The sequence below is a fragment of the Meles meles genome, chromosome 1, assembly GCF_922984935.1.
Source record: "Meles meles chromosome 1, mMelMel3.1 paternal haplotype, whole genome shotgun sequence".
Taxonomy (NCBI): Eukaryota; Metazoa; Chordata; class Mammalia; order Carnivora; family Mustelidae; genus Meles; species Meles meles.
Window position 1 is genome coordinate 37,431,904 of NC_060066.1, and position 26,542 is coordinate 37,458,445.

Below are 26,542 nucleotides of genomic sequence, written 5' to 3' on the forward strand. Positions count from 1 at the left end.
ACACATTCAGTCACTATTCCCCAAAGTGGTATAGTTTCTGATTGCAGAGATGACCTTTAATGTGAAACAATAAGAGGATAAGCAGTTTATATTTAAGTGCGAATTTTGAGGCTTGAAACAAAAGTGCATTAGGACTTAGGGAATCTTTTTACCCATGCATAAGGTGTAAAATGGAAGAAGAGTTGATAAAGAGGGGAAGATGCTCTCTTTAAAATGAGAATATCAGGTTGTAAGGGCCTTAGGGTAGTTGGCCAAATGAACTGACTAAAGCCACGCAGGTATGATTCCAGATGAAACTGAATGAAAGGAAATGGAGAGCTTCCTTCACCTTCTCCAGATCTTTGAGAGTTTCTTCCAGGGGAGAGAATTAGAACAGAAATCAAATAAGTACCGCTGGATAGGTGCTGATTGTAGTTTGTGATGATGATTCTTGGGAATGAAAGGAGGAGAGTCCATACTTCTGGTCTTCATTGTATGACCTACCCTTGTTTTTTCTTTTTAAAGATTTTATTTATTTATTAGAGAGAGAGAAGAGAGCACAGGCAGGGAGAGCAGAGGCAGAGGAAGAAGCTCCATGCTGAGCCAGGAGCCTGATGCGGGACTCAATCCCAAGACTCCTGAACTGAGCCAAAGGCAGATGCTTAACCAACTGAGCCACCCAGGAGTCCTGAGCTACTCTTACTTCCTCCCTCATTCATAGATTACATTCATAATATAGTCAATTTCATGATCCAAAGAGGGTCAGAGAAATATACTATGTGCTCTTGAATTTCCCAAAATGCTTTGATGTAAGTAAGGTGCACTTTCAGCAAGCTACTTGTGGAGTTTGTTTCATCCTGTGTCCTCCTTTTCTGACTGTTTTCATCTTTTAACAGTATCTCTCTTTATTTTATTAATACTGTTTTATTAGGGTCTTTATTAGGTTTTTAGTCTTTTCAGCTTTCATGTCCTTAGTGTAATCATTCAAGCATTCATTCAACAAAAATGTTGTAATCATCTATTATCTAAAAACATTGAGAATTTATTTATTTAGATTTACTTATTTATTTTGAGAGAGAAAGAGAGAGCAGGGGGAGGGGCAGAGGAAAAGAGAGAGAGAATCTCCGGTAGAGCCCTCGCTGAGCACAGAGGCCAATGTGGGTTTAATTCTGGGACCCCAAGACCATAATCTGAGCCAGAATTGAGTCAGCTGCTTGACCAACTGAGTCACCCAGGTGCCCCTAAAAACACTGGGAATTTAAAAAGTGAATAAAAAACAGTCTTGCACACCTGGGTGGCTCAGTGGGTTAAGCCTCTGCCTTCAGCTTGGGTCACGATCTCAGGGTTCTGAGATCAAGCCCCGCATCGGGCTCTCTGCTCAGCAGGGAGCCTGCTTCCCCCACTCTCTCTGCCAGCCTCCCTGCCTGCTTGTGATCTTTCTCTTTCTGTCAAATAAATAAATAAAATCTTTTTTTTAAAAAAGTATTTTTCTTCCAAAAGTTCACAATCCAGTTGGTGAGTTGTGTAAACAGGCAGTTTTAGTATGAAGTATTAAAGATTGTGATGGGGAAACATAGATACTTTTGGGAAAGAAAAAGGATAGATAGAATAAAGTAAGAAAAGATTGTCTAGGTAGAATAATTAGCATGTACAGAGGTGCAGAACTGTAAAAAAAATTGCTATGACTGAAGTGTGGTAGTCTGAGTTGGGACTGGAGAGCTCAGCAGTAGCCAAATTGCATCCAATATAAACTTTTTGTGATACAAAGGATTGGGGATTAGAGGACAGGTGGATCTCTTTGTATTAACTGAGATGTGGTTAGAAAGTCTGACTCATAGTGTGGTGTGATTAAGGAGGGGTAGGGAAGATGAGGTTTGGCATGTTATGACCAGGAGGGTGGAGCAGAGGTGCTAGGGGTCTGACCCTTAGTGGATGGGATCCCAGGGTAGTGGTCAGAACATGTTCAGATGTCCAGGGGTTTATTCCAGAGAGAATGATAGTGATTTGGGATCTGTCATTCAGTACACAGGAGGCTAAGAAGGCTGTCCGTACGGTGCCAAGAGACTTGGGTATTGTTTCCTTGTACATAAGTCTCCACTCCTTTATACTATGAAAAAATCTAAACATACAAGGAAATTGAAAGAATTGTATAGTGAACTCCTATATACCCACCACCAAGATGTCACAGTTATTAACATTTTGCGACATATGTTTTTACATGTTTCTATCCTGTCCACCATGCCATCTATCCATTAATCCATGTTTTAAATCTGTTTCAAAGTAAGTTGCAGGCAACCCTAAGATATACATGCACCCTAAACAGTTCTCTCTCTCTGTTTTTTTAGAGAGAGACTGAGAGCACAAGCAGGAGTTGGGGGGTAAGAGCAGAAGTTGAGGGAGGGAGAATCCCAAGCAGGCTCCATTCCCAGCACAGAGCCCAATGCAGGGCTCGATCTCACGAACCTGAGATCATGACCTGAGCCAAAATCAAGAGTCAGATGCTCAACTGACAGAGCCACCTGGGTGGCTCTGTATTCATTAGACAATAATTTCCCATTACCCCCTCCCAAGCCTCTGGGTACCATTAATCTGCTTTCTGTCTTCACAGAGTTGACTATTCTGGTTGACTCATATAAGTAGAATCATAAAAGATTGGTCCTTTCTTGTCCGGCTTATTTTATTTAGCATAACATTTTCAAGGATCATCCATGTTGTTGCATGAATCAGTATTTCATTCCTTTTTAAGACTAAATAACATTCCATGTAGTATATACATCTTGTTTATCCTTGGTATGTCTATGGACATTTAAGTTGTTTCCACTTTTTGGCTGTTATGATTAATGAATGCCACTATGAACATGGGTGTACAAAATTCTGTTTGCGTCCCTGCCATCAGTTCTTTTGGGAATATACCCAGAACTGGAATTGCTGGGTCATATGGTAATTATGTATTTAATTTTGTGAGGAACTGCCACACTGTGTTGCACAGGAGCTGGGCTATCTCACATTCCCACCAGCAGGGTACAAGGGTCCGAATTTCTCCACATCGTCACTAATACTTGTTATTTTACTTTTTTTTTTTTTAATTGCAGCCCACCTCGTAGATGTGAAGTGATAGCTCATTGTGGTTTTGATTTTAATTTCTCTTATTGCTAGTGATGTTAAGCGTCTTTTTACATGCTTATTGACTATTTGAATATCTTCTTTGGAGAAATATCTATATAAGACATTTGCTCATTTAAAAAAATTGGGTTGTTTATCTTTTTCTTGCTTATCAGATCTATGATTGGCAAATATTTTCTTACATTCTGTAGGCAGTCTTTTCACTTTCTTAATAGATGCCTTTGATGCACAAAATTTTAAGATTTTCATGAAGTCCAATTTTTCTTTGGTTACTCATGCTTTTGGTGTAATATCTAAGAATCCATTGGCAAATACAAGGTCATAAAGAATTATCTTTATGTTTTTTGGGAAGTATTTTATAGTTTTAGCTCTTATGTTTGGGTCTTTCACCCATTTTGAGTTAATTTTTGTGTATGGTATAAGGTAAGGGTCTAACTTCATTTTTTTGCATATGAATATTTAGTTTCCTAGCACCGTTTGTTGAAAAATAGTGTCCTTTCCTCATTGAATGGTCTTAGCACCCTTGTTGAAAATCATTTGAGCATGTATGAGAGGGTTTATTTATGGACTCTATTCCAGTGGTCTATAGCTCTGTTTTTTATGCCATACTGTTTTGATTACTATAGTTTTGTAGTAAGTAAGTATTGAAATCAGGGTATGTGAGTCTTCCAAACTTGTTCTTTTTCAAGATGGTTTTGCTAGGGGCGCCTGGGTGGCTCAGTGGGTTGAGGCCTCTGCCTTCGGCTCCGGTCATGGTCTCGGGGTCCTGGGATCAAGCCCTGCATCAGGCTCTCTGCTCAGCAGAGAGCCTGCTTCCTTCTCTCTCCCTCCCTGCCTCTCTGACTACTTGTAATCTCTGTCTATCAAAAAAAAAAAGATGGTTTTGCTATTTGAGGTCCCTTGAAATTCCATATGAGTTTTAGGATGAGTTTTTCTATTTCTGCAAAAAATAGTGTTATTGGGATTTTGGTGGAGATCTTTTATAAATAATGTTATTGGGATTTTGGTACTAAATCTGTAGGTTGTTTTGGGTGGTATTGTCATCTTAATCATACTGTCTTCCAATTCATAAACATGGTATGTCTTTCCAGGTATTTGTGTCTTCTCTTCTTTGCAGCAAATTTCTTTGTAAATGAAATTATTTTCTTAATTTCCTTTTTGGATGTAGGTAACTTTTTAATATCAAGTTGTATAGTCAAAATGTCTGTATGCAATTACTAATCAAGATTTTTTAATGGTGATCTCTTGAAATTCTTGAATAGTCTCTGCTGTTAAGAAACTGTTTCACCGAGGGGCGCCTGGGTGGCTCAGTTGGTTAAGCGACTACCTTCAGCTCAGGTCATGATCCCAGAGTCCTGGGATCGAGTCCCACATCGGGCTCCCTGCTCCTTGGAGAGTCTGCTTCTCACTCTGACTTTCTCCCCTCTCATGCCTCTCTCTCAAATAAATAAATAAAATATTAAAAAAAAAAAAAAGAAACTGTTTCACCCAATAAGAGTTAAAAATTCTTAGACTATTTTTTGTAACCATTCAAAATTGCAAGAGTTGAAATTAAAATTTAATAGTTATTTTTCTCATGACAGATATAATGTCAGAATTTCTTAGGGCAAACAAATTGATTTAGCAATCAAAGAAATGTTTCATATGATGAAACTATATATATGAAACAGTATATGCATACATTTTTTAAAAATTATTTTTATTAACATATACTGTATTATTTGCCCCAGAGGGGCAATGAATCGTCAGGCTTACACATTTCACAGCACTCACCATAGAACATACCCTCCCAATGTCCATAATACATACATTTTTTTTGAGTGATCACCTTGTATCTAGCTTGGCTATGCATACTACAGGCATACATCAGTTGCCAATAGACAGAGATATCTGATGTATGTGAAGGCAGAGATTTGGGGTGATCATCTGCAGCCTTCCAGGATCTCCCTTTCCCTCTTCCTCCAGGCTGTCAGCACCTTTGGCTGTGCACTGTTTTCTTGGACATCTCAAACAAACTCTTCTGGCAGCTTCGTGGAACACTGATATGCTCTGCAGATAGCTAATAAATCTATGTCTAGGAGCTTGAGCAACTCCTTGGCTATGCTCAGTGTTTTACAGAGGAGCAGTGGGTGTGGGACATAACTCATCAGTTGCCTTCTCCAGGGGAGGAAGATGGACACGAGGAGTCCCAAACCAGGTTGCTCACAACCAGAGGTCACGATCCTGGGAGCTCTAGTCACCCCTGGCTGTGCCTGGTTGCCCTGAAGGATGAAGAGGTCCACTTTGACTTGACCCATTGAATTCTGTTGTCTGCACATCACTGTGTCATTGCATCCTAGTGGGAAGCTCTGTTTAGAAAGGAGAAAAGAAAGACTGTGTGTACTCTAGGAGGAAGCAGCAAAAATAGGTGCGTCCTGGTGGATGCAGTTTTGGAAATATGGTCTGTCCTATCCACTGATTGATGACAGTATTCCTAATCTAAAGTTTATCAGTACGGGATTCTGCATTGGGAATTCGATGAATGGCTTTGGTGTGTGTGTGAATGGCTTGAAAGGAAGTGGGAAACTTGGATTATTTTTCTACTTCTGCCATTAGCTAACTGTGATCACCTTTACTATGTTTTGCTTTCCACCTTTCTTTGCTCATGCATTTCTCTCTGTACTCTCCATTATTGCCTCTCATAAATGTATTTCTAATTACAGAATTTGAAGTTATTTCAAATGTTGTTTTTCCACTCGAGTCTCTTCTGATTCCTCCTACCAGATAGTATGTTTCCTTCCTTTGAGAGGAAACATTTAATATTGTAATTTTCTTTTGATATGTATCATATTCTTTCTTGGACTTTGGTTTATGTCTGTCTTTGCCTAATGTCATCCTTCTTGTTTACAAGGTCTTCTTTGCATATCTTGCATCTTTTAGAGTGGTGAACTAATTGTAGTTTATCTGATTTGAGGGTGCAGCAAAATAAATTTTTAAGCAAAAAAAATTTTGTCCACCATAATTAGCCAGCACATAAAAACCATTTTGCTTAACCCTCTTTCAGGAAGAAACTTGAGAAGTTTGGACTAAAAACGGAAAAGCTGACTTCACTTTCACAGATGGCACACCTGTAGTACATGAAAAAACAGGTTTCAAGTGTGTATTCAATTCTGAAAAAAAAGTTCCTGCCTTCCATTGCATCATTCAGCAGAGAATCTGTGTTGCAAATTTTGCAGCCGGGTTCATGGAATGATGTAATGGAGGAATTGATTGTAACTCCGTGTTCTTCTTGATTGTACCATTAATAACCATCACCAGTTTATTGGTTATTTGGAATATAGTAATCTCAAATATGGCGACTTAGTTCCTTTTAATAGAGCCACATGACTAGATTGTGAAGACTTACTAGAGAAACTGAGCTGCTTCTTTAGATCAAGGCCTTAAAAAAATTTTTTTTTAAATAAAGAGTTTTGAGAATAAAGGGTTTATTAAGATCCTTAATAAATAAGGATAAAGAAATAGTAAGTCAAGGGTTGAATCAAGATTCTTGTTATGACAAGATGTCTGAATGCCTTGGTCTAGAAACTTCAGTGGGAAAGTAATGCTCACTTTTTTTTTAGAGAAGTGCAGGCCTTCCTGTTAAAGTGCAGCAGAAGGACGGAGCAAATGGCACTCGAAGACCATGCTTCTTTCTTCTTCTTCTTCGTCTTTTTTTTTTTTTTAAAGATTTTATTTATTTATTTGCGAGAGCAAGAGCGAGAATTAGAGAGAGAGAGAGCAGGGAGAGGGGCAGAAAAGAAGCAGAACTCCCAACGGGGCCTCCATCCCAGGACCCTGGGATCATGACCTGAGTTGAAGGCAGATGCTTAACTCACTGAGCTGCCCAGGTGCCCCTCATGCTTATTTCTATTGCAGAACTTTTCCTAATAGCAGCAGGAGTGTTGGTATTTCATATGGGGAGAAATTAAGATACAACTTCAGAAAAGAAATCCAGATTTTGATGTTTTTGAATACTTTGAGTTTCTGTGGTTGTGGATGCAAACCCAAGGGCGTGACTGAATGCCCAGGAAAGGCCCTACCATGTGGCTCAGTTTCAGGGGGACCCAAGGTTACTGGAAACAAACTGCTCACCAGGGTGTTGGGACACTGCTGCTTGATGAAGGTCTGTGGACCAGAGCCGCCCAACACTCTTAGTCCTTGCTGAGATGAGTCAGAAGTCGAGAGAAAATGCTTAGAAACTTTATGGTGTGTAGACAGTATGCGTTTATCTATGGAATTTAGTAATCAACAATTGGCCTTTTGTATTATGTGTATCTTTTATTTCATTTTCTAGTTAATCCATTCTTACTGTATTTTACAAGTTATTTGTCTGAAACTTGAGGATTAGGGAAAAAAAACAAAACAGTTACTTCATCACAGAGAGTTTAGAAATCACTGAGTTATAGTCTCTGAGAAGGGTGAGGCATCAGGAAATGAATATATGAATCCGAGGGTTATCTAGAAGTTTCTGGCTATGTGGCCAGCCAAATTCTAGGCAGTATGTAGGTCCACCTGACTCTGTGAAATATACAGTCTGTTTTAGAGATGAAATTTAAAAATATGATGCTATTTTAGAGAAATTAGCAAGGGACTGTACTCCAACCCTGTTATTAATTAAAAATACTCACGCTTCCCATCTGGGGATTTTTGATCATGAGCCCAGTAGTGCAAAGTTTGGTCACCCTTATTGTGGTACACAGTGCCTTCTTCCATCTGGGAGCTCCTAAAAATATTTATTAAGTTCAGTTGATTTCTCCTAAGAGTTAGCAGAAAGTAGGTAGTTCACTAAATAAAGTCCAGAAAATGAAAGTCACTTTGAAAGGTAAAATTTGAAAGCTTATTAGCTGTCTGGAGCTTTCACCAGATGTTACCTGCTTTGTTCTGCTTTATTGGATCTTCGGGAGTCAGAGCTTTGAGAATATATTACTGAGGCACTACTATGAATGTAGAAGATTTATGAGATCTAGGTTATTTGTTGTTGTTCTAATCAGTTGAGATTTTTAGTAAATGAAATCCTTAGTTTGGTGTGGGTTTAAAAGCTCATAGATTTTTAGTAAGTTCTTGATATAGTTCTGTTGGTTATTTATCACTCTATTTTCCAATTGCACTATAGATACTTAAAGAAATTACCCTGAAAAATGTATTTTCCAAGTTAATATGCTATAGTATCTTCCTTTTACCACAATGTTATATTCAACAAATTTTTTAAATTGGCCAATATAAGAAGAAAATAATCAGCCATATGGAAATAATAGTATTGTGACATATTGTCAACTTTCATGTTAGATTTGCAAAGTGGAAATATAATTATGAATAACAAAATAAACACATGTTCTATATAACAGAGTATGCCCTGATGTGCTTTTGACACAATGGAAACAATTGCTAACAAAATAAGGTGTTTTATTTGGAAGAGAGAATTTGTTCTTGGCAGTGGCTTTCCAATTTTGCCAATTTTAAAAGCGACTATGTTGGTGGGTGAGATAGTTATGGAAAAAATATATACAATCTCTATGCTTAGAACACATGCATTGTCAAAGTTTCTTCATGCAAAAGTTAAGCAGGACGCAAATTACTAAAGCTATCTCATTCTGAGGAGGAAGCAGTAGAATATTTTCTTTCCTTGGTTTATCGCTTCCATGGGGGCAATTTAAGAAATATACATTCTGAATTTCATTTTAACTCCGAACACTGGTTCTGCCTTTATTGATTCTGCCATTATTTTTATGAAATATATATAACATAAATATAAATAATATATATACATCCATGTAGGAAAATAAATTTGTGGGAAATTGACTGTGTATGATGGTTTGTACTACATTTTGTTTAAATACTGTGCTGTATTTTTCACGAGCTCTGTTTTCCACTTTGGCATACTAGGAAATCTTTGAAGAGTATGCTCTGTTTTCTTTTGTTGTGTCTTCCTTCCAGAGATTGTAGCACTGTATTTTGTTTATAGCAAGGACTTGCTGTGGACGGACTAAAAAAGATCTGAAGATCTACCTTATAATCTATTTATAAGCAGAATTAGAGAATAATATCGACATGTTTTAAAACACCTTAGTTTAAGCATAATATTGTGTTTTATGTTTTTGCAGGAAGATTCTTTGGCAACAGATGATTTCCTTGTGGACTACTTTAATGAATTCCTAAGCCTTCCAGTGAGTGTATTATTATGTTCTATGGAATTAATTATCAAAACAAAATACTGTAATTACTGGATTATCTTGCAAGACAAATTTATCAGGGATAGTGTGTTTTAAAACCATAAATTAAAGCATTTAGGTAAAGTTTATATCTTTTTATGGAGTTAATCATTTGGGTTTGAAACATATTTAGGAATTACTGAAGAAAGCTCAGTCAGTGAGCACAATAAAAATGAATGAATGGATGGATGGATGATATGAAAGCTGGAATTTTTCTAGCCATTAAAAGTATTCTGTACAAAAATTAAATAAATAATAATAAATATGGCTAAACTAGAAAAAAAAAAAGTCTTCTGTACAAAATCTGATGCTGTTGTATTTGGCACCATTACCAGCTTTGAACAGAGGTGGTTAAGGACAAAATATCAAAAAAATTAAGAAACTATATATCTTGCCTTTAGGCAATTGTTGTCATCCCCTTGGACAGATATTAAAGTGTAATTTGTGTTTAAGTCAACTAGCATTTTATATCATTAGTAAATAAGACATAGGTGGATACAAAATAATATATATATTTATTTATTTTAATTTTTATTTTTTCCAAATAATAGATTTTTAGTCTTAAGGAGCAGTGACTGATAGACTAGGCATTGCAGAGGGTTGGGAAAAGTGAGATGGAAGTGCATAAAAATACATTACTTAGTAAATAAAGTAATTTCTTAGTAAATACAGTTAATCAGGAATGTCAGATAAAAGATAAGATTTTCATTATTTGTTATAAAAATGCAAAAAACTTTTTTCATTAACATATTTACCAGGGAAATTTTGAGATATAAAAAAGTCACAAGTTATTTTATTTTTTTTAATTTATTTTTAAGGATTTATTTATTTATTTATTTGAGAGAGAGAGAGAGAAAGTGCTGGGAGGGGGAGGAGCAGAGGGAGAAGGAGAGGGAAAGAGAGAATCCTGAAGCAGACTCCCCGCTGAGCATGGAGCCTAATGTGGGGCTTGACTCCAAAATCCTGAGGTCATGACCTGAGCCGAAATCAAGAGTCGGGCACTCAACCGACTAAGCCACTCAGGCACCCCACAAGTAATTTTAAAGGGATTGGGGATTAATATGTAAAGCCTCTTAAAGCCTAGCCACTGAAAATGTCTTTTAAAAGGAAAGTACTAGGTGCCCTTTCTCGCCTAGATTAGTTTTTCTATGTCTGTATGTATCTATGTGTGCAGGTTTGTTATTTTGTCTTATTTTCCTTTTTCCAAAAGAATTTGTGTTCCCTCTTCCTTTTGGCCTAGCTGGGCCTCTGGAACCATTATGGGGGTTGAGACACCTTTCTCTTTCCTGCAACAGGCCTGAGTGATATTGTAGGACACCTGACGGGTTCTTATTTGGTCTGATTTTTCAACTTTCATCATCCAGTTTTATATTATAAAAACCCCAGCAGTATCACAAAACTCAGAATTTTGCTCTTCCAGATTATGTAGTCTTTCCTTTAGACTCTGGATTCTCCATTTTTCCTCCAATTTTTGTGACATTTTAAAGAGAAAAAAATCCCTCTAATGTGTCTGATTGTAGCTTCTCAAGATTTCTATTTCGTTGTCTCAAGATTTGTGATTATCTTGACTTTTACTTGCTCCAGAATGTAAATTCCGCCCCCCCTTTTAAAATCTATTTTAACCATCTGAGCCATCCAGGCGCCCCTTTAAATCTATTTTAAATTACAGAACTGATATAAGAACGCTAGGGAAAACTTATCTTAAATGTAAGAACAATTCAGCCACAGTCTTGCCATCCAGTCAGGATCGACGTTATCATTTTTGTCTGATTCCTTTCACAGTTTAGATGAGATGACAGAGTGTCTCTTCAGTCATGGGTTCATCCCACCCCAGCAGACCCCTGCAGTTTCACCCTTTCGTATGTCCCCTGCAGCCCACTGGGGACACTTCTCCCCTGTTTTCTGTCTCTCCAAATCCTTCTGCTTTTCATTCTCCACCCCCCGACCCAGCCATCTCCCCTTCCTTTGCATCTGCATATGGTACCATACAGTCTGCCTATTAACTACCTAAGCTTCGTGCCATATATGGGAGAAGGGAAAATAGGGTCACAGGTTTCCAAAGAAGAATTTAGGGACAAGAGGGGGGCGGAGGAAGATTGATGGATTCTCAGACCAAGACCTGGGCAAGGTTCTAGAACAGATTAGTAATGTGTGGTTTTATAAGCACTTGACTAAGAATTAGAAGCCCGCATGGGTTTACTGAGAAGAAGTGAGACAAACTGACCTCTCTTTTTGGAGTGTCATGGACGTGCATTTTAGGGAACCATAAATTTAATGTATTATGGTTTCAGTAAAGCATAATAATAACAAGAACAGCCACAATAATAATAATACAGATAAATGGAACCATGTTACTACCTGCTCAAAGCCCTCACAAATGGTTTCTCACTATATGAGAATAAAACTCCAGATTCCTATATGATCTGGCTCTTGCCCTCTCATCCCCTGGACTTTTTCTCCTCTCCCTCTTCCCCTTGTTAATTCTTTCCCAGCCTAACTGGCCCTGTTCATGTTTCTCAACCACGAATATGCCAAGTGTACTCAGGGCCCTTCAGGCTGGGGTGCTCATCTCCGAAATACTTGTATCTCCTTCTCCTTGACTTAAGTCACTTCTGTTAGGAAACCTTCCCTCCCAACCCTGGCTAAAATAATATATGCTCCCCTTATGCTGCTTAATTTGTCTCCAAACCCTTTATCGTTATCTGTGAAATTAGTTGGCACATGTTTGAACGGATTCTCTAACTATAGCCAGTAGGGTAGATTCTTATTAGCCTGCAGATTTAAGTCCACATTCCTTAGCATGGAGTTCAAGATCCTTTGCAATGTGGTTTCCATCTCACCTTCCTAATTTTACCTCTAGCTTCATACTGCTTATGTCACCTGCACCATACTTCCCGCCTTACCCCAGCCCTCTCCTCCTGCCCCCACTGACCACACGTATTCTTCCTGCACTCATACCCCCAGCGTTATGGTTAAGAACAGGAACGAGGCAGAACTGTGTTTGAGCCTAGCTTCTCAGCCTACTACCCATGTGATCTTAGACACATTCTTTAATTAGAGTTCTTTAGTTTCTTTCTCTGTGAAAACAGTATAACTGTCTTATAAGGTTGTAGTGAAACAAGGTAATGTTTAAGTGCCTGGCACAGAATTAGCATTTCTCTTTTTGCTTCACTGACTGGACCATTTCATCTTCCATTCCTGAAACATGAAGGCAGTCACTCCTTAATTAGACTGGTGGATCATTGTCAATCTAGAGAATAATCTTCTGTGCCACACAAATCTGCCATTGGCAGATTTTTTCACAGTATTTTTTTTTTATCAGGTTCTTGGATGAAACATTGCAAGTGAACTAGTGTTTTTCCAGCTTAAGGTCACTCAGCTTGTAAGTGACAGGGTCCACCCAGGTCCACCTGACTCAGAAACTTCTACCACCAGTAATGTCAATAGAACTGACAGCAGAGGAATAAACTGATAGTTTGAATAATAGAATCTGATCTCGTTTTTATTGCAGCAATCTGAAATGGTCTAAAACAAACCCAGTGTGTTTTTAGGGTGCATTAACAGAAGTATAGTTAAAATCAAGAAAAATATTTGTCTGGAGCATAGAAGGCACTCAGTCAGTGTTTTCTGGAATCATATTGAGTTGTCAGGACACAGTTGGAATATTGTGTTCCATTCTTGGTGCCCCAGGTTAAGAGTTGGTCTTTCAAACTAGATTTAGGGAGACTCAGCCAACGAACACTCTTGAAACCACATCAGATGAGGAAGGGTTGAAAGAATGTGGGTGTTCAACCCGGTTGGGGGATGGGTAGAAGGGTTGGAATAGACCCGCTTTTACCAAATATTTCAAGATCTGATTGAGGAAGAGGGGTTAACATGTTTTGTGAATCTAGACGCAGAACCAGGGCCAGATTTATGAGGAAATCGATTTTTTTCCCTAGAAGAAAGATGTTTGAAGTGTGCTTTCTAACAATGGAACAGCACAGTAGGTCTGGCATTGTTCACAGGAGTAAACTTCCTGTGATTGGAGATATTCAGATAGAATATTTTGTGGAGGTATATGTTTCAGGTAGGAGATGGGGCTTTTGCAGTTGAAGAAAACTTGATTAATCTTCTTCTCTGTTTATTTTTATCTCAGGAGCTACATTGTAAATTTCCTGGGGCCAAGGATAGGTCCCTTTCTTCTGTATCCCCCAAAACTTCTTTTTTTTTTTTTTAAATATTTATTTATTTGACAGACAGAGATCACAAGTAGGCAGAGAGGCAGGCAGAGAGAGAGAGGGAGCAGGGTAGAAGCAGGCTCCCTGCTGAACAGAGACCTGATGCGGGGCTCGATCCCAGGACCCTGAGATCATGACCTGAGCCGAAAGCAGAGGCTTAACCCACTGAGCCACCCAGGCGCCCCTCCTCCAAAACTTCTTGAGGATGATTCTGGTTTTTTATTCCACATCTTCTATGTAAGACTTTTTTTTTTTTTTTTTAAATAAAGAAGTAAACCTTCTAATCTTCTGCCTTGGCTCCTCTACCGTCTCCACCCCAAAACCCCAACAGTCTAAGCCTGAAATAGTGTAGATAAAAATGACAATATTCTCAACCTAAATGTCCCTTCAGTCAGTCATCTAGATTTCTGAGACTTTTGAATCTTCTTCCACATCTGTGGTGATATGCCCAAGGTCCCAGAACCGGATTGTGGCAGAAAAGGGCCTAGGAATCAGGCTTTCTGGCTCCCACCCTCTTTCTTTCCATTACCCCATTACACTCGTGGGACACATTGTAAGATCCAGAAATTGATGGCTGGTAGCCTGCCTCCATGTTATTTTGATGAGGGGAATCCAGGACAGTTGCTGCTATTATAAATGATTATGGCACTTTCCAAATCTGAGCTTTCATAACTTCATTCTGTTTGTTCTCTTGCCAGGTTCATATTCAGATATTGTTTTCATTTGGTGTCTGGGAGGTTTTTTTTTGTTTTGTTTTGTTTTGCTTTTTTTTTGCTGTCAACTCTTTATGGGTAAGTGTTTGCTTATTAAGTTTTCTTCTGTGCTATAGTGTGAAAACATTTTTTTTTTCCCTTTTGGTTTTGTTTTGTGTGTTTTATGCTCAGTGACTGTTGTGGGATTGGGTAGATGAGCCCACATACAGATTTAGGTTGGTCCTCTGTGGGTGGTTTAGAATGTTTGTGACATTTATGGTTTGCAGAAGCTAGAGGGGTGGCCTGTTCCATACCCTCCTTGCAAGGATAGGTATGTCATGTGTTTGCCAGACCATACTTAGCTATGTGCCTTTGGAATTTTACCAGAACTTCTTTTTTTGGGACTGATTCTCCACACTTTTTGTCTTAATCTGTAAGCTATTATAATTTCTTGCAGCTTTATGAAGGATTTATATGTTGGATGGATTGTTGGTAAGTAGAAGGAGAGAGAAAGAGAGGAGAGATTTGGGGAAACTGTGGCACGAAGGGGGAAGAAGGGCACGGGTCTTCCGCTGCCAAAATTTAAATACTCAGAGATTGATTTATAAAGGTGTTGATGGAGTCTAGGTGGTACTGCTTAGTTCAGTGTTTACACCTCTGGGTGTTTTGGTAAGACTTGTAGCTCCAACATAAAGCACTCAAATGACCTAATGTAACTGCTTTTAATAACTAAGGGTATTTTCCCTGCATTTTATGTAGCACACTACTCCTTCCATCCCATTGGCAAATGCGTCCAGTAAATAGTTCATGGTTAAACATCTAAAATGACAATAAAAACTTAGATTGATCGAAGTCATTGGTGCCTGACTTCTTATATTCAAGTAGTCACATGTTTTTCATTCGCTGACTAGGATGCCTGTTTAAAATACAGCTTCGGAGCTCAATTAGTAGAGACGGAGTTGGAGCAGAGATGAACATGTATTAAATTAACCTAGTCATTAGTTTTTAATTTAAATACTGTTCAGCTAAATAATTTGGCACCCGGTAAGTTTCAGTGGTGCTCTGTTGGCAGCTTAAGCACATCGCTAATTATTCACAGGTTTTTTGGGTTTTTTTTTCTTTTTTTTCTCCTCCTCTTCTCAAAGAAATGTGGAACCAGCAATTTATTGTGGTAAAAATATTTTCGTGCACTTGCTTTTTCTGTGAAAATATTTTTCGCACATGGATGACTGGTACTACAAAGTTAGCTTTCACCACCTTCAGGTCAATTCGTTTTAGAACATTTGGAATATGATACCCTTGAAATAAGAAAATTAAGTAAGGGAAAGAGGAGTCTGCAACAGCTTGCGGAGGGTTGGGTTTGAGGCTCAAACTGAAGATTTTTCCTGTCATATGATTAAAAGCTGAGCGTTCTCCGAATCAGCCTACTCAGCTTTTTTGGGAGAAGGACTGACTTCCTACATTGTTCATTCCTCACTCCCCAACCTTACATGTGTCTTACTGTCACATATTAACCCATCTGTAGGAGTTTTGTGGATAGACTGAAAAATGGTGAAAACAAAGGATCTGATGCATGAGAGAGATTTTTTTTTTTTTTTTTTTAAAGCAGACAACAGGACTTTGCCTGATAAAAACCAGGGTTCTTTCTTCTGCATACAGAACATAGATGGCCGGCCCCTCCACTTAGGTGAATACGCAGCGAAGTCTCTAGGAAATAGTGGACAGAGATGGGCATTGAAGTTGGTGTTGACCAGGATTCTGTCTCTCCCCAGTTGCAAACTCTTCACTGGCTCCCCGTCCTCCTAAAGCAATGATTTTCAAACTCGAACATGCATCAGAGTCACCTGAAGGTTTAACATAGGGTGCGGGGATTATAAGGAGGTGCCTGAGAATTGCATTTCTAGCAGGGCCCAAGGTGATGTCAGTGTTGCAGGTCCAGGCACCCCAGTCTGAGAACCAGGGATTGGAGAGAATTCAGTTGAGAGTTAGGCATGTAATAGAAAGTCCTTGATAAACTCGTCCTCTGCATTTCTCTCTAGGCTTGTATCTTATTTCCCCCTCGAATAGTAAGCCTCAGCAATGTCAAACTGCTTGCAGTTCATCAATATACATGTGTTATTACTCAAAATGAATTATCTGTGCTCTGCAGAGAGAGTGAGAGTGATTTAAAGAGTGAGGATGATTTTGTCTGTTGTACTAATCCATAAACACACATATAGCAGTCCGTGAGCATCCTGATATGGGTGTGAGATGGAAGATGAGAACCTGCTGTTCCCTCGGGGGTCTCTTCCTTCTTGCCTGTCCTAGTGTAGTCAACTGCTGAGGGGGATTCTAGTAACATGCGTCTCTATATTACATGAGCTTTAAACACAAGCCCACCATTTCATCTGGTTCCTAACTGAAGAATCCATGACCCATTTCAAGACCAGAGGAAAAACTGTGAGCAGCTTCTTGAGAGGTAGGACAACATTGTATGTGATGGGTGTTCTTAAGGATTTCAAAGGGTAATTCTGACTAAATATGATTTTGCCTTATATGCCCACTGTAGGGCTCATTGCTTTGTGGGATGAGTCTTTACTGTCTCTGCATACTTATGCATCTTCCTTCTCCTGTTGTTGGATCAGCCTAAGCTGAGACCAGATCTGTGTCTCATTCTTTTCATTTGGACCTTTGTGGAGAATGCTCTGAATTGGCTGGCTCACTCAAAGTAACAGTGTATCATCTATCATGGTATCTCATTTAATAAGGATTCAATAAATACTTACTGATGAATAAGTAAAATAACAAAGGAACAGTGGAATTGGTTGATCTTATTAGAAAGCAGAAGATACAGACTTGGGATGCCTGGGTGGCTCAGTTGATTAGGCGTCTGCCTTTGGCTCAGATCATGGTCCTGGGGTCCTGGGATTGAGCCCCACATCGGGCTCCCTGCTAAGAGGGAGACCTGCTTCTCCCTCTCCTCTCCTTGTGCCTGCCCCTCCCTCTGCTTGTGCTCTCTGTCACTCTCTCTCTCAAATAAATAAAATCTTAAAAAACAAAGAAAGAACATACAGGATCTTTTTCCTTCTTCTTCTTCCCCTCTCCCCCGAAAGACCATTGTGTTTCCTAAGATACAATAAAACAGTGTTTTATTCAGCTTTGTATCCTCTTTGCTTGGGACACTAATGGCACTTAGGTATTCATGTTTTGTTTTTGTTAAAATAAGTGAACTGGGGGAAGCTTTGAATCAATTTTTTGCCCCTTTTATAAACTTAGACTCACAGTGTTGCTATGGACCTCCAGAGATCCACTGGAAATCATAGCTTTTAAAGCAGGAAAACACTTGGGGCACCTGGGTGGCTCAGGCGTTAAGCGTCTGCCTTCAGCTCAGGTCACGATTCCAGGATCCTGGGATCGAGCCCCAAGTCAGTTGACCCCTAAGTTGAACCCCGCATCCCTCTCCCACTCCCTCTGCGTGTGTTCCTGCTCTCGCTTTCTGTCAAATAAATAAATAAAATCTTTAAAAAAAAAAAAGAAGGCAGGAAAACACTTATTTCCCTGTGGCAAATACCCCATCACATTTCAACTCCGAGATAAATTCTTAAGTTTAAAAATTGTAAATATTTTAACATATAGCTACATTTCTTTAAAAAAAAAATGGGATCATTTAATGTCATTTAATCATGAACGCAATAAATGGGCCTTTTATTTTATTTTAGTTATTTTTATTTTATTTTAGTTTTTCCATAAAGTATTTCTTTTTGTCCAGTTTTTTCCCTCATTTTCATATGCTTTTGTCCTTGAGCTTTCCTTCCTCAGGATGGACAGACCCTGCCTCTTTCCCCACTAGACTCTCTTCAGAATTCAAGCGTTTCATGCACGGGACTAGCAGAACCTGAATCACACGTGAAGCGGGACCTGCGAGGGATCTGGGTGATACAGCTTTTTATGGTCCAGATTCTACATTTTAGGAGGTTGGAACAGGTCCTGAGTGAGCTAATCCACAGCATCTGCGGACGCCTACTGACGTTATGTGTCAGGCCTGGGTTTGAAGTGGGTTGTCATCGTGAGCCCAGAGTTCTGTAGCGAGCTCACTAGGGGACTTGCTGTAAATCCACGAAGAGATCACTTAACCTTTTTCAGCAGCATTTTGGCTTTGTGAGTTGAAAATGAAAGCAATTGCTAACCACCTGCCTTAAAGCCTGCGCTGGGAACCCATCCCATGTGTGCTGCGGACAGGAACCCATCCAAGAGAGGCAATAATTACCACGCGGAGCCTGGTTCCCATGGCAGTGGCTGTGAGGTCACAGCCAGCCTCCCCAGAGCACAGCCACGACTCCGCTTGTGGAATGCGAGCTTCCTGCCTCACCAACTCAGAGCCTACAAACAACACTCCAGATTACTACCTGGAGAATCTTCCCAAAACCTAAATCAGATTATGTTACTGTCCAGTTTAGGATTTTCCCATCCTACACTGTTTCCCACAGGATCAAGATAAGCCTCTGCTTTTTTAAAATGCCACGCACAGCCTCCCATGATCTGGTCCTATCTACCTCAGCCACTTCACGTCTTTTCTCTGTTCCTTAAACTGTTCAACAATGAACTAGTCTACTTATAGTCTAACGTGGTGGAACTGCTTACAATGGCCCATGTACACCATGCTGCTTTAAGCCTCTGTGTCTTTACTGGTTAAACATCTTGGTTTGAACCCCAGTTCCATGAACTGTATAAGGATATTGCTTAGTACAGTGCCTGAACTAGAGAGGGTGGTGAGTGTGTGTTAGTTTTATCGTATGTGAGACAATAAGATGGTAAAGAAGGGGAAATGCGCTGTCTTTGGGACCAGATAGACCTGTTTTGATAGCCCTGATCTAGCACTTTATAGCTCTGAATCCATAGCCTATCATATATCCAGCATGAGGGTCCACTTTCTATAAAGACTGATCACAGGGATGTGGAAGGATTCGAGATAGAGCGTTTGAAGTGTCTGTCACACGCCTGGCACGTTAGGTAGATGTCCAGTAAATAGTAGTTCTTGTCAGTCCTAGTATTCTACCCACTGTACGGTCAGTGTTTACTAGTGGTAACACTGACTACTCAGGGGCTCAGAGTGTCACCGTCCCTCTAATTTTTTTTATTTAAAATTTTTTTTTTACTGGAGCAGTATTTTTTCAACGTGGGTAGCAGGAAATATTTTATTTGTTCACAGAATTAATTGGCATTCTTTGGATTATCATAGCTTTGTGCTCCTCTTTCTACCAGGTGTGAGGGTAAGAGGCAGAAAAAAGAAAGGAAAACAAACAAAGGCCAAACCTCCTTTCTTGTTCCCTGGATACTCAGAACTAGAAGAAATCTTTTCCAGATGGTCTTTTACCATCGACACCGCCATTTTCCCCTCTCTGGTTAATATTTTATGTCCATTTTCTACCAAGTTCAATTCAGTTCCTTTCTCCAACCCATTGAGTCTTGTCTCCGTTATCAGCAGACTCATTAATCTGTTTAGTCTAGTGATAGTATAATTCAGAGATAATATTTGACATTCAGATAAGTGATACCTGTGTGAATCTCATGTTTGAAAGACAGATGCAAACAAATATGTTTATTGAAGAAATTTTGTAATTGTTGGTACTTGTCCATTGAGCGATACTTGTCATTTTTTAGGGAGAAGTTTTAGCCTTGAGGCCTTTAGGCCTATAGACTGCCATTCATATTGAACTGTTTTTTTGTTTTTTTGAAGAGTTTATTTACTTATTTGACAGACAGAGATCACAAGTAGGCAGAGAGGCAGGCAGAGAGAGAGGGGGAAGCAGGGTCCCAGCTGAGCAGAAGCCCAATGTGGGGCTTGACCCCAGGACCCTGAGATCATGATCTGAGCCGAAGGCAGAGGCTTAACCCGCTGAGTCACCAGGCTCCCCCATATTGAACTTTATTGTCCATGCACATTAAACTCCTTAGAAGGGGAGTCAGTCAGACTTTAGAGATGTGATGTTACCTGACATTAGAAGAATATGTATGTATATGTACACACACATATGTGGATAATTATACATATGCACATATATATTTCTAACTCCAATTTTATGACATCCTGCCATTCATTAAATTTTAACTATATCTAGCAATCTCTTAGCAAAATTGAAAGAATTGATTCTCTCCCTAGGACAGTTATTGATCCAAGGGGAAGGGCTAGATGTCTTCTATCACCTAGCTAAAAATACATAAATTAATCTATACGAGTATGTAGTTCATGAAAGGTATTCTAGAATAAGTTCATATTCTGAAAGAGGAACCTGATTCTAGATTTAGAGGGCAAAATGGGAAAAGACACAGAGAGCCAATCCACTATTTGTTTGTTAAGGAGATGGAGTCTCCAACCATGTTTAAAGATTCACTCAAAGTCCCAGAGCTACTTATTGACAAGCTGGCATCCAAACTCAAGACGCCTGACTGTTGTATATTAATAGACTGACTTTAAATAAAAGTTGGCAGCACTTAGTAATTACTGAGAAATGCTCAGAAATGTTATTGTCTTTCACTCTCTCTCTCTCTCTCTCTTTTTTTTTTCCACAGTGACAGGAATGGTGTTGAAATAGTCTTAAATGAAGAACACATTGTACTTAATTTTATCCTTTTGGGCAAGGGAGACTTTAGCTTTCATGGCTCCTGGGGATGAAAGAGATAACGGGAGTGTTATTTCTTCTTTCTTTACTCATTCTTCCCTAGTAATCCACCCCCTCCTAAGAGAATAACATTGTTTCATAGAGACCAGGTGTGTATTTCTTTCCAGTTCCAAAAAAGCACAGGGATAAGATGTTTATGCAAAGGGAATTTCTGCTGTAATACATCCTTACTTCTTGGCATAAGTACATTGGAAAGGAAGGATTCAGTGGGTTCCCTTATCTGTAGTTAAGAGATTTCCAAGCTCCTAAAAAGAAGAGCTAATGATTAAGTACATAAAACTGTGTGTGTGTATGTGTGTGTGTGTGTGTGTGTGCATTTATTAAGTGTCAAGTATTCTTAGAGACAGTTTCTGGTTTATAAAAATTTAAGGTCTATTTTTGCAAATTTATTTTGTAGACCTTTTCAGAGGCAATTAGATTTAATGTGGATTTTGGAGTTTTTGAAATAGTTAACAATGCTCCACAACTTCTGGAAAAGCAATTGAAAAAAATTCTACAAAACCAACAACCTCGAAATCCCATCTATGATGTTATAAGGAAAGGAAAGAATGATGTTAAACCTGTTCAGATGGATGCCCCCTATGAAGATAAGACCATTAATATCAACTACAATATCATGGTAAGAAAGTATGTTTGAGTTTATATCTTGCTAGGTATATAAAACATTAGGTAAGACTATCATGAGGTTCCTTGGGCTTAACTTTCTGAAATTTAACTATATTTATTAAGTTTTATTGTACTTAAACTTAGTATTTGTTATTCTATCATCTTATTCATGTCAAATGGCCAATTTAATCTAGCAATTTTGTTGATGTTAGGTTTTCAATATGAGAAGATTCATATAAATCCCTTTGAATATTTAGGATATCAGGTTAATTTGGGGCAGCAGAAATATGTGTATCCTTTATAGTTTAGAAGCATTCTAGAAATTGTGAGTATACAGTGAATTTATCTGGTTTGGGTTCTATCCTAATAAGCAGTTGGGAATTATGATTTCTGACCCTCAAGTTACACTATGAGACCCTGACCTCCCTGGCCTGAAATTCTACTCTCAGCTTCTGGATTTTGGATTTTGTCTCCTTAACATGAGGTTCAAAACAAAACAAAAACAAACAAACAAACAAACAAACAAAAAAACCAAGCCCAGGTTCTAATCTTGGCTCTTTAACTTACCAGCTCTCTGTTCTTGAACAAGTCATTTTGATGAACCTTATTTTCATCACCTGTCAGATGATTCCTTCACTACCTACTACTAGGGTTGTTGTGGCTCAACTGAAAATAAAATGAATGTTTAACATTTTCCATGATTTGAAGTGTCTGATGAAACTAGACTAAAATATGTTCAATACTGGGGGCGCCTGGGTGGCTCAGTGGTTTAAGCCGCTGCCTTCGGCTCAGGTCATCATCTCAGGGTCCTGGGATCGAGTCCCACATCGGGCTCTCTGCTCGGCAGGGAGCCTGCTTCCCTCTCACTCTCTCTGCCTGCCTCTCTGCCTACTTATGATCTCTCTCTGTCAAATAAATAAATAAAATCTTAAAAAAAAAATGTTCAATACTTAGGATATAGCTCTTTACCAGCCTGAAATTTCTTCAATATTTCTTTTATTGAATTCCAGTATATTTCTTTCTTGTTTACTTTCATCAAATTAAATGTATTAATAATGATAAAAGTCTTTAAAATGTTTTTATAAATACTAAAAATAAACCATGTTATAGCATGATTTTTGAAGTTTAAACAAGTAAATATATTCTTAAGTATAAAACACCATATAAATTATTATAATATTCATTCATGATAAAAACTCTCAACAAAGTATGTTTAGAGGAAACATACCTCAACATAATAAAAGCCACATGTGAAAGACCCATAGCTAACATTATCTTCAATTGGGAAAAATTGAGAGCTTTTCCTCTAAGATCAAGAATAAGACGGGCACCTGGGTGGCTCAGTGGGTTAAAGCCTCTGCCTTCAGCTCAGGTCATGATCTCAGGGTCCTGGGATCGAGCCCCGCTTCGGGCTCTCTGCTTGTCAGGGAGCCTGCTTCCTCCTCTCTCTCTGCCTACTTGTGATCTTTGTCTGTCAAATAAATAAATAAAATCTTTAAAAAAAAAAAAGAATAAGACAAAGATGTCCACTCTTACCACTTTTATTCAACATAGCACTGGAAGTACTAGCCATAGCAATCAGACAAGACAAAGAAATAAAAGGCATCCAGATTGGTTAGGAAGAAATAAAATTTCCACTGACTACAGATGACATGATACTGTATGTAGAAAACCTTAAAGACTCTACCAAAAAACTAGCACTGGTAAATAAATACAGTAGGATACAAAATTAGTATACATAAATCTGTTGCATTTCATGCAAGCTCATGCCAAATAAAAACTCATTAAAAAATAAATTGCTTAAACATGTTAAAACCTACCCAAAATCAATAGTACACACTATATATGGTGAAATACTGTAACCGTCTCCATTAGCTTCTAAGAAAAGAAAAAGTATATTTTTATTACTAATTCAAAATTATTTTAGACTTCCTAGACAAAGCTTAAACACAATAAATATAAATAATTACTATCAATTTGCAAGAGTAAGCTGAATTGTCTTTATTTATATATTGATAAATAAATGGTTTTAAAAACTGAAATATTACAATAAAATCTGGTAAAATTTGTATGTAAACTTAACATCTGAGCCATCCTCTCACAAAGTCAAGGACTCCAGAATCCTCAAAATAATAAAAAAAACCTGAGCACCAAAATTAAAATATTTCACATGTTAGAAAATGACATAAAGCAATGATTTAGAAAAAAAGAAAATTTCAAGTATGAGGAAATGCATTTTACTTAATTTCTCACCAATCTTATTCCAGAAAAAGACAAGTAGTCCAGTAAAATAATTGAAATAATTCAACAAACTATGTACAAGAGAGTAATTAAAATGGAAAATGAGCAAATAAAAAGATGTTTAATAACACAAGTGATCTTAAATATGCAAATGTAAGTAGATCCAGAAACCATTTTTTAAGACATTAAATTGACCTATAATTTTTTTAATTTAAACTCAATTAGCCAACAAATAGTACATCATTAGTTTCAGAAATAGAGTTTGATAATTCTTCAGTTGCATATAATACCCAGTACTCATCACATCACATGAAATGGGCCTACAATTAAAAAAAAAATAACAACATCTAATGTTCGTAAAATATTAATTGCTACAATCTTTGGGAATTAATCTGGCACATTGATTAAAATTTAAAGTACTATGACTTATGCCTGGAAAGCCACTTTGGGACTTTTATCCCATACAAATAAATGTGTATGTATTGGAGCTGACTGAGCACTGGTGTCAGTAGTATAAACATATTATATGTTTATCAACTGAAGAACTGTGGAATAGTATATGACTATTAGAAAGAATGTGTTTGAGCCATGTCTGTTGTCCTGATGAGATAGATGCTCATGTTGTATTGTTCACTGGAAAAACCAAGTTGTAAATTAAAGCATGTAATATGATTCAGTTTTTATAGAAAATAAGTCCTACATAAGTGTTCTCAAAAAATCTGTTGCATTTCTATACACTAAAAACAAAGCGGCAGAAAGAGAAATTAAGAAAACAATCCCATTTGCAGTTGCACTAAAATTATAAAATACCTAGGAATAAACCTAAGCAAGGAGGTAAAGATCCGTACTCTGAAAAGTATAAAACACTGATGAAAGAAATTGAAGAAGATACAAATGGGAAGATACTTCATGCACATGAATTGGAAGAACCAATTTTGTTAAAATGTCTATGTTACCCAAAGCAGTCTACAGATTTAATGCAATCCCTCTCGGAATACCAACTACACTTTCATAGAACTAGGACAAATAATACAGAAATTTGTGTAGAGCCACCAAAGACCCTGCAGTTAATCTACAATAAAGAAGGCAAGAATATACAATGGAGAAATGACAGTCTCTTCAACAAATGGTGCTGGGAAAGCTGGACTACATCATGAGAAACAATAAAACTGGACCCTGTTCTTACACCATAACAAAGATAAACTCAAAATAGATTAAAGACCTAAATCTGAAACCTGAAGAAACCATAGGCAGTAATTTCTTTGACATTAGCCATGGAAACATTTTTTTAGGGATGTCTCCTCAGACAAGGGAAACAAAAGCAGAATTAAAATACTGGGATTACACCAAAATAAAAAGCTTCTGCAGACAAGGAAAACCATCATTAAAACAAAAATGGGAGAAGATACTTGCAAATGGTATATCCAGTAAGGGGTTAATATGCAGGCTATATATAAAGAACTTGACACCGGATAAACAATCCGATTTAAAAAATGACAGAGGACTCTGGAAAGCAGTATGGAGTTTCCTTAAAAAGTTAAAACAACTACCTTATGATCCAGCAATTGCACTACTAGGTATTTACCCAAAGGATACAAAAATAATAATTTGAAGGGATACCTGCATCCTAATGTTTATAGTAGCATTATCAACAATACCCAAATTATGGAACAAGCCCAAATGTCCATCGACTGATGAATGGATAAAGATGTGGAGTTTGTGTGTGTGTGTATATATAGATACTATTCTAATGTATTACCTAGTATATATATTATTCTAATATATTACCTAATATTCATATATTAGAATATTATTTAGCCATCAAAAACAATGAAATTTCGCCATTTGCAACAATGTAGATGGAACTAGAGAGTATTATACTAAGCAAAATAAGTCAATCAGAGAAAGACAGATACCATACGATTTCACTCATATGTGGAATTTAAGAAACAAAACAAATGAATATAAGGGGGGAAAAGAGAGGCAAACCAAGAAACAAACTCTTAACTGAAGAGAACAAACTGATGGTTACTAGAGGGGAATGGGTGGGAGGATTGGTGAAACAGGTGATGGGGATTAAAGAGTGCACTTGTGATGAGCATGGGGTGTTGTATGGAAGAGCTGAATCACTAAATTCTACACCTGAAACTAATACTACACTGCATATTAACTAACTGGAATTTAAATAAAAACTTGAAAAAAAATAAAAAATGGACAGAGAACTTGAAAGTACATTTTTCCAAAGAAGACAGACAGACGGCCAACAGACACCTGGAAATATGTTCGACATCACTAACCATCAGCAAAATTCAATCAAAATTACAGTGAGATATCACCTCACACCTGTCAGAATGGCTAGAATCAAAAAGATGAGAAATAGTAAGTGTTGGCGAGGATGTGCAGAAGATGGAGCCCTCATGCACTGTTGGTGGGAATGCAAATTGGTGCAGCCTCTGTGGAAAGCATTATGGAGGTGCCTCAAAAAATTAAAAAATAGAATTACCATATGATTCAGTAATGCCATACTGGGTATTTACCCAAAGAAAATGGAAACTCTAATTCAAAAAGATACATGAATACTTATATTTATTGCAGCATTATGGAAGCAACCCAACTGTCCATTGATAGATGAATGGATAAAGAAGATGTGCTATATATGGCTGAATCATTCCCATGAAAAAGAATGAAATCTTTGAGATCTTAAATCTTGAGATTTGCAACATGAATGGACCTAGAGGGTATAATGCTAAGTGAAATAAGTCAGTCAATGAAAGACAACTGTCATGTGGTTTCAC

At 37.9% G+C, this 26,542-nt stretch overlaps 1 protein-coding gene across 1 annotated transcript in view; it reads left to right on the forward strand.

Moving 5' to 3' along the window:
- The window catches only part of RGS22 (regulator of G protein signaling 22), a 117,025-nt gene that overhangs the window by 5,748 nt on the left and 84,735 nt on the right, over window positions 1–26,542 (forward strand). Inside the window, exons 4-6 of the mRNA XM_046007305.1 lie at window positions 5,181–5,231; window positions 9,222–9,284; window positions 21,298–21,519. Of these exons, the coding sequence (XP_045863261.1) occupies window positions 5,181–5,231; window positions 9,222–9,284; window positions 21,298–21,519 (336 nt within the window). The remainder of the gene's footprint in view (window positions 1–5,180; window positions 5,232–9,221; window positions 9,285–21,297; window positions 21,520–26,542) is intronic.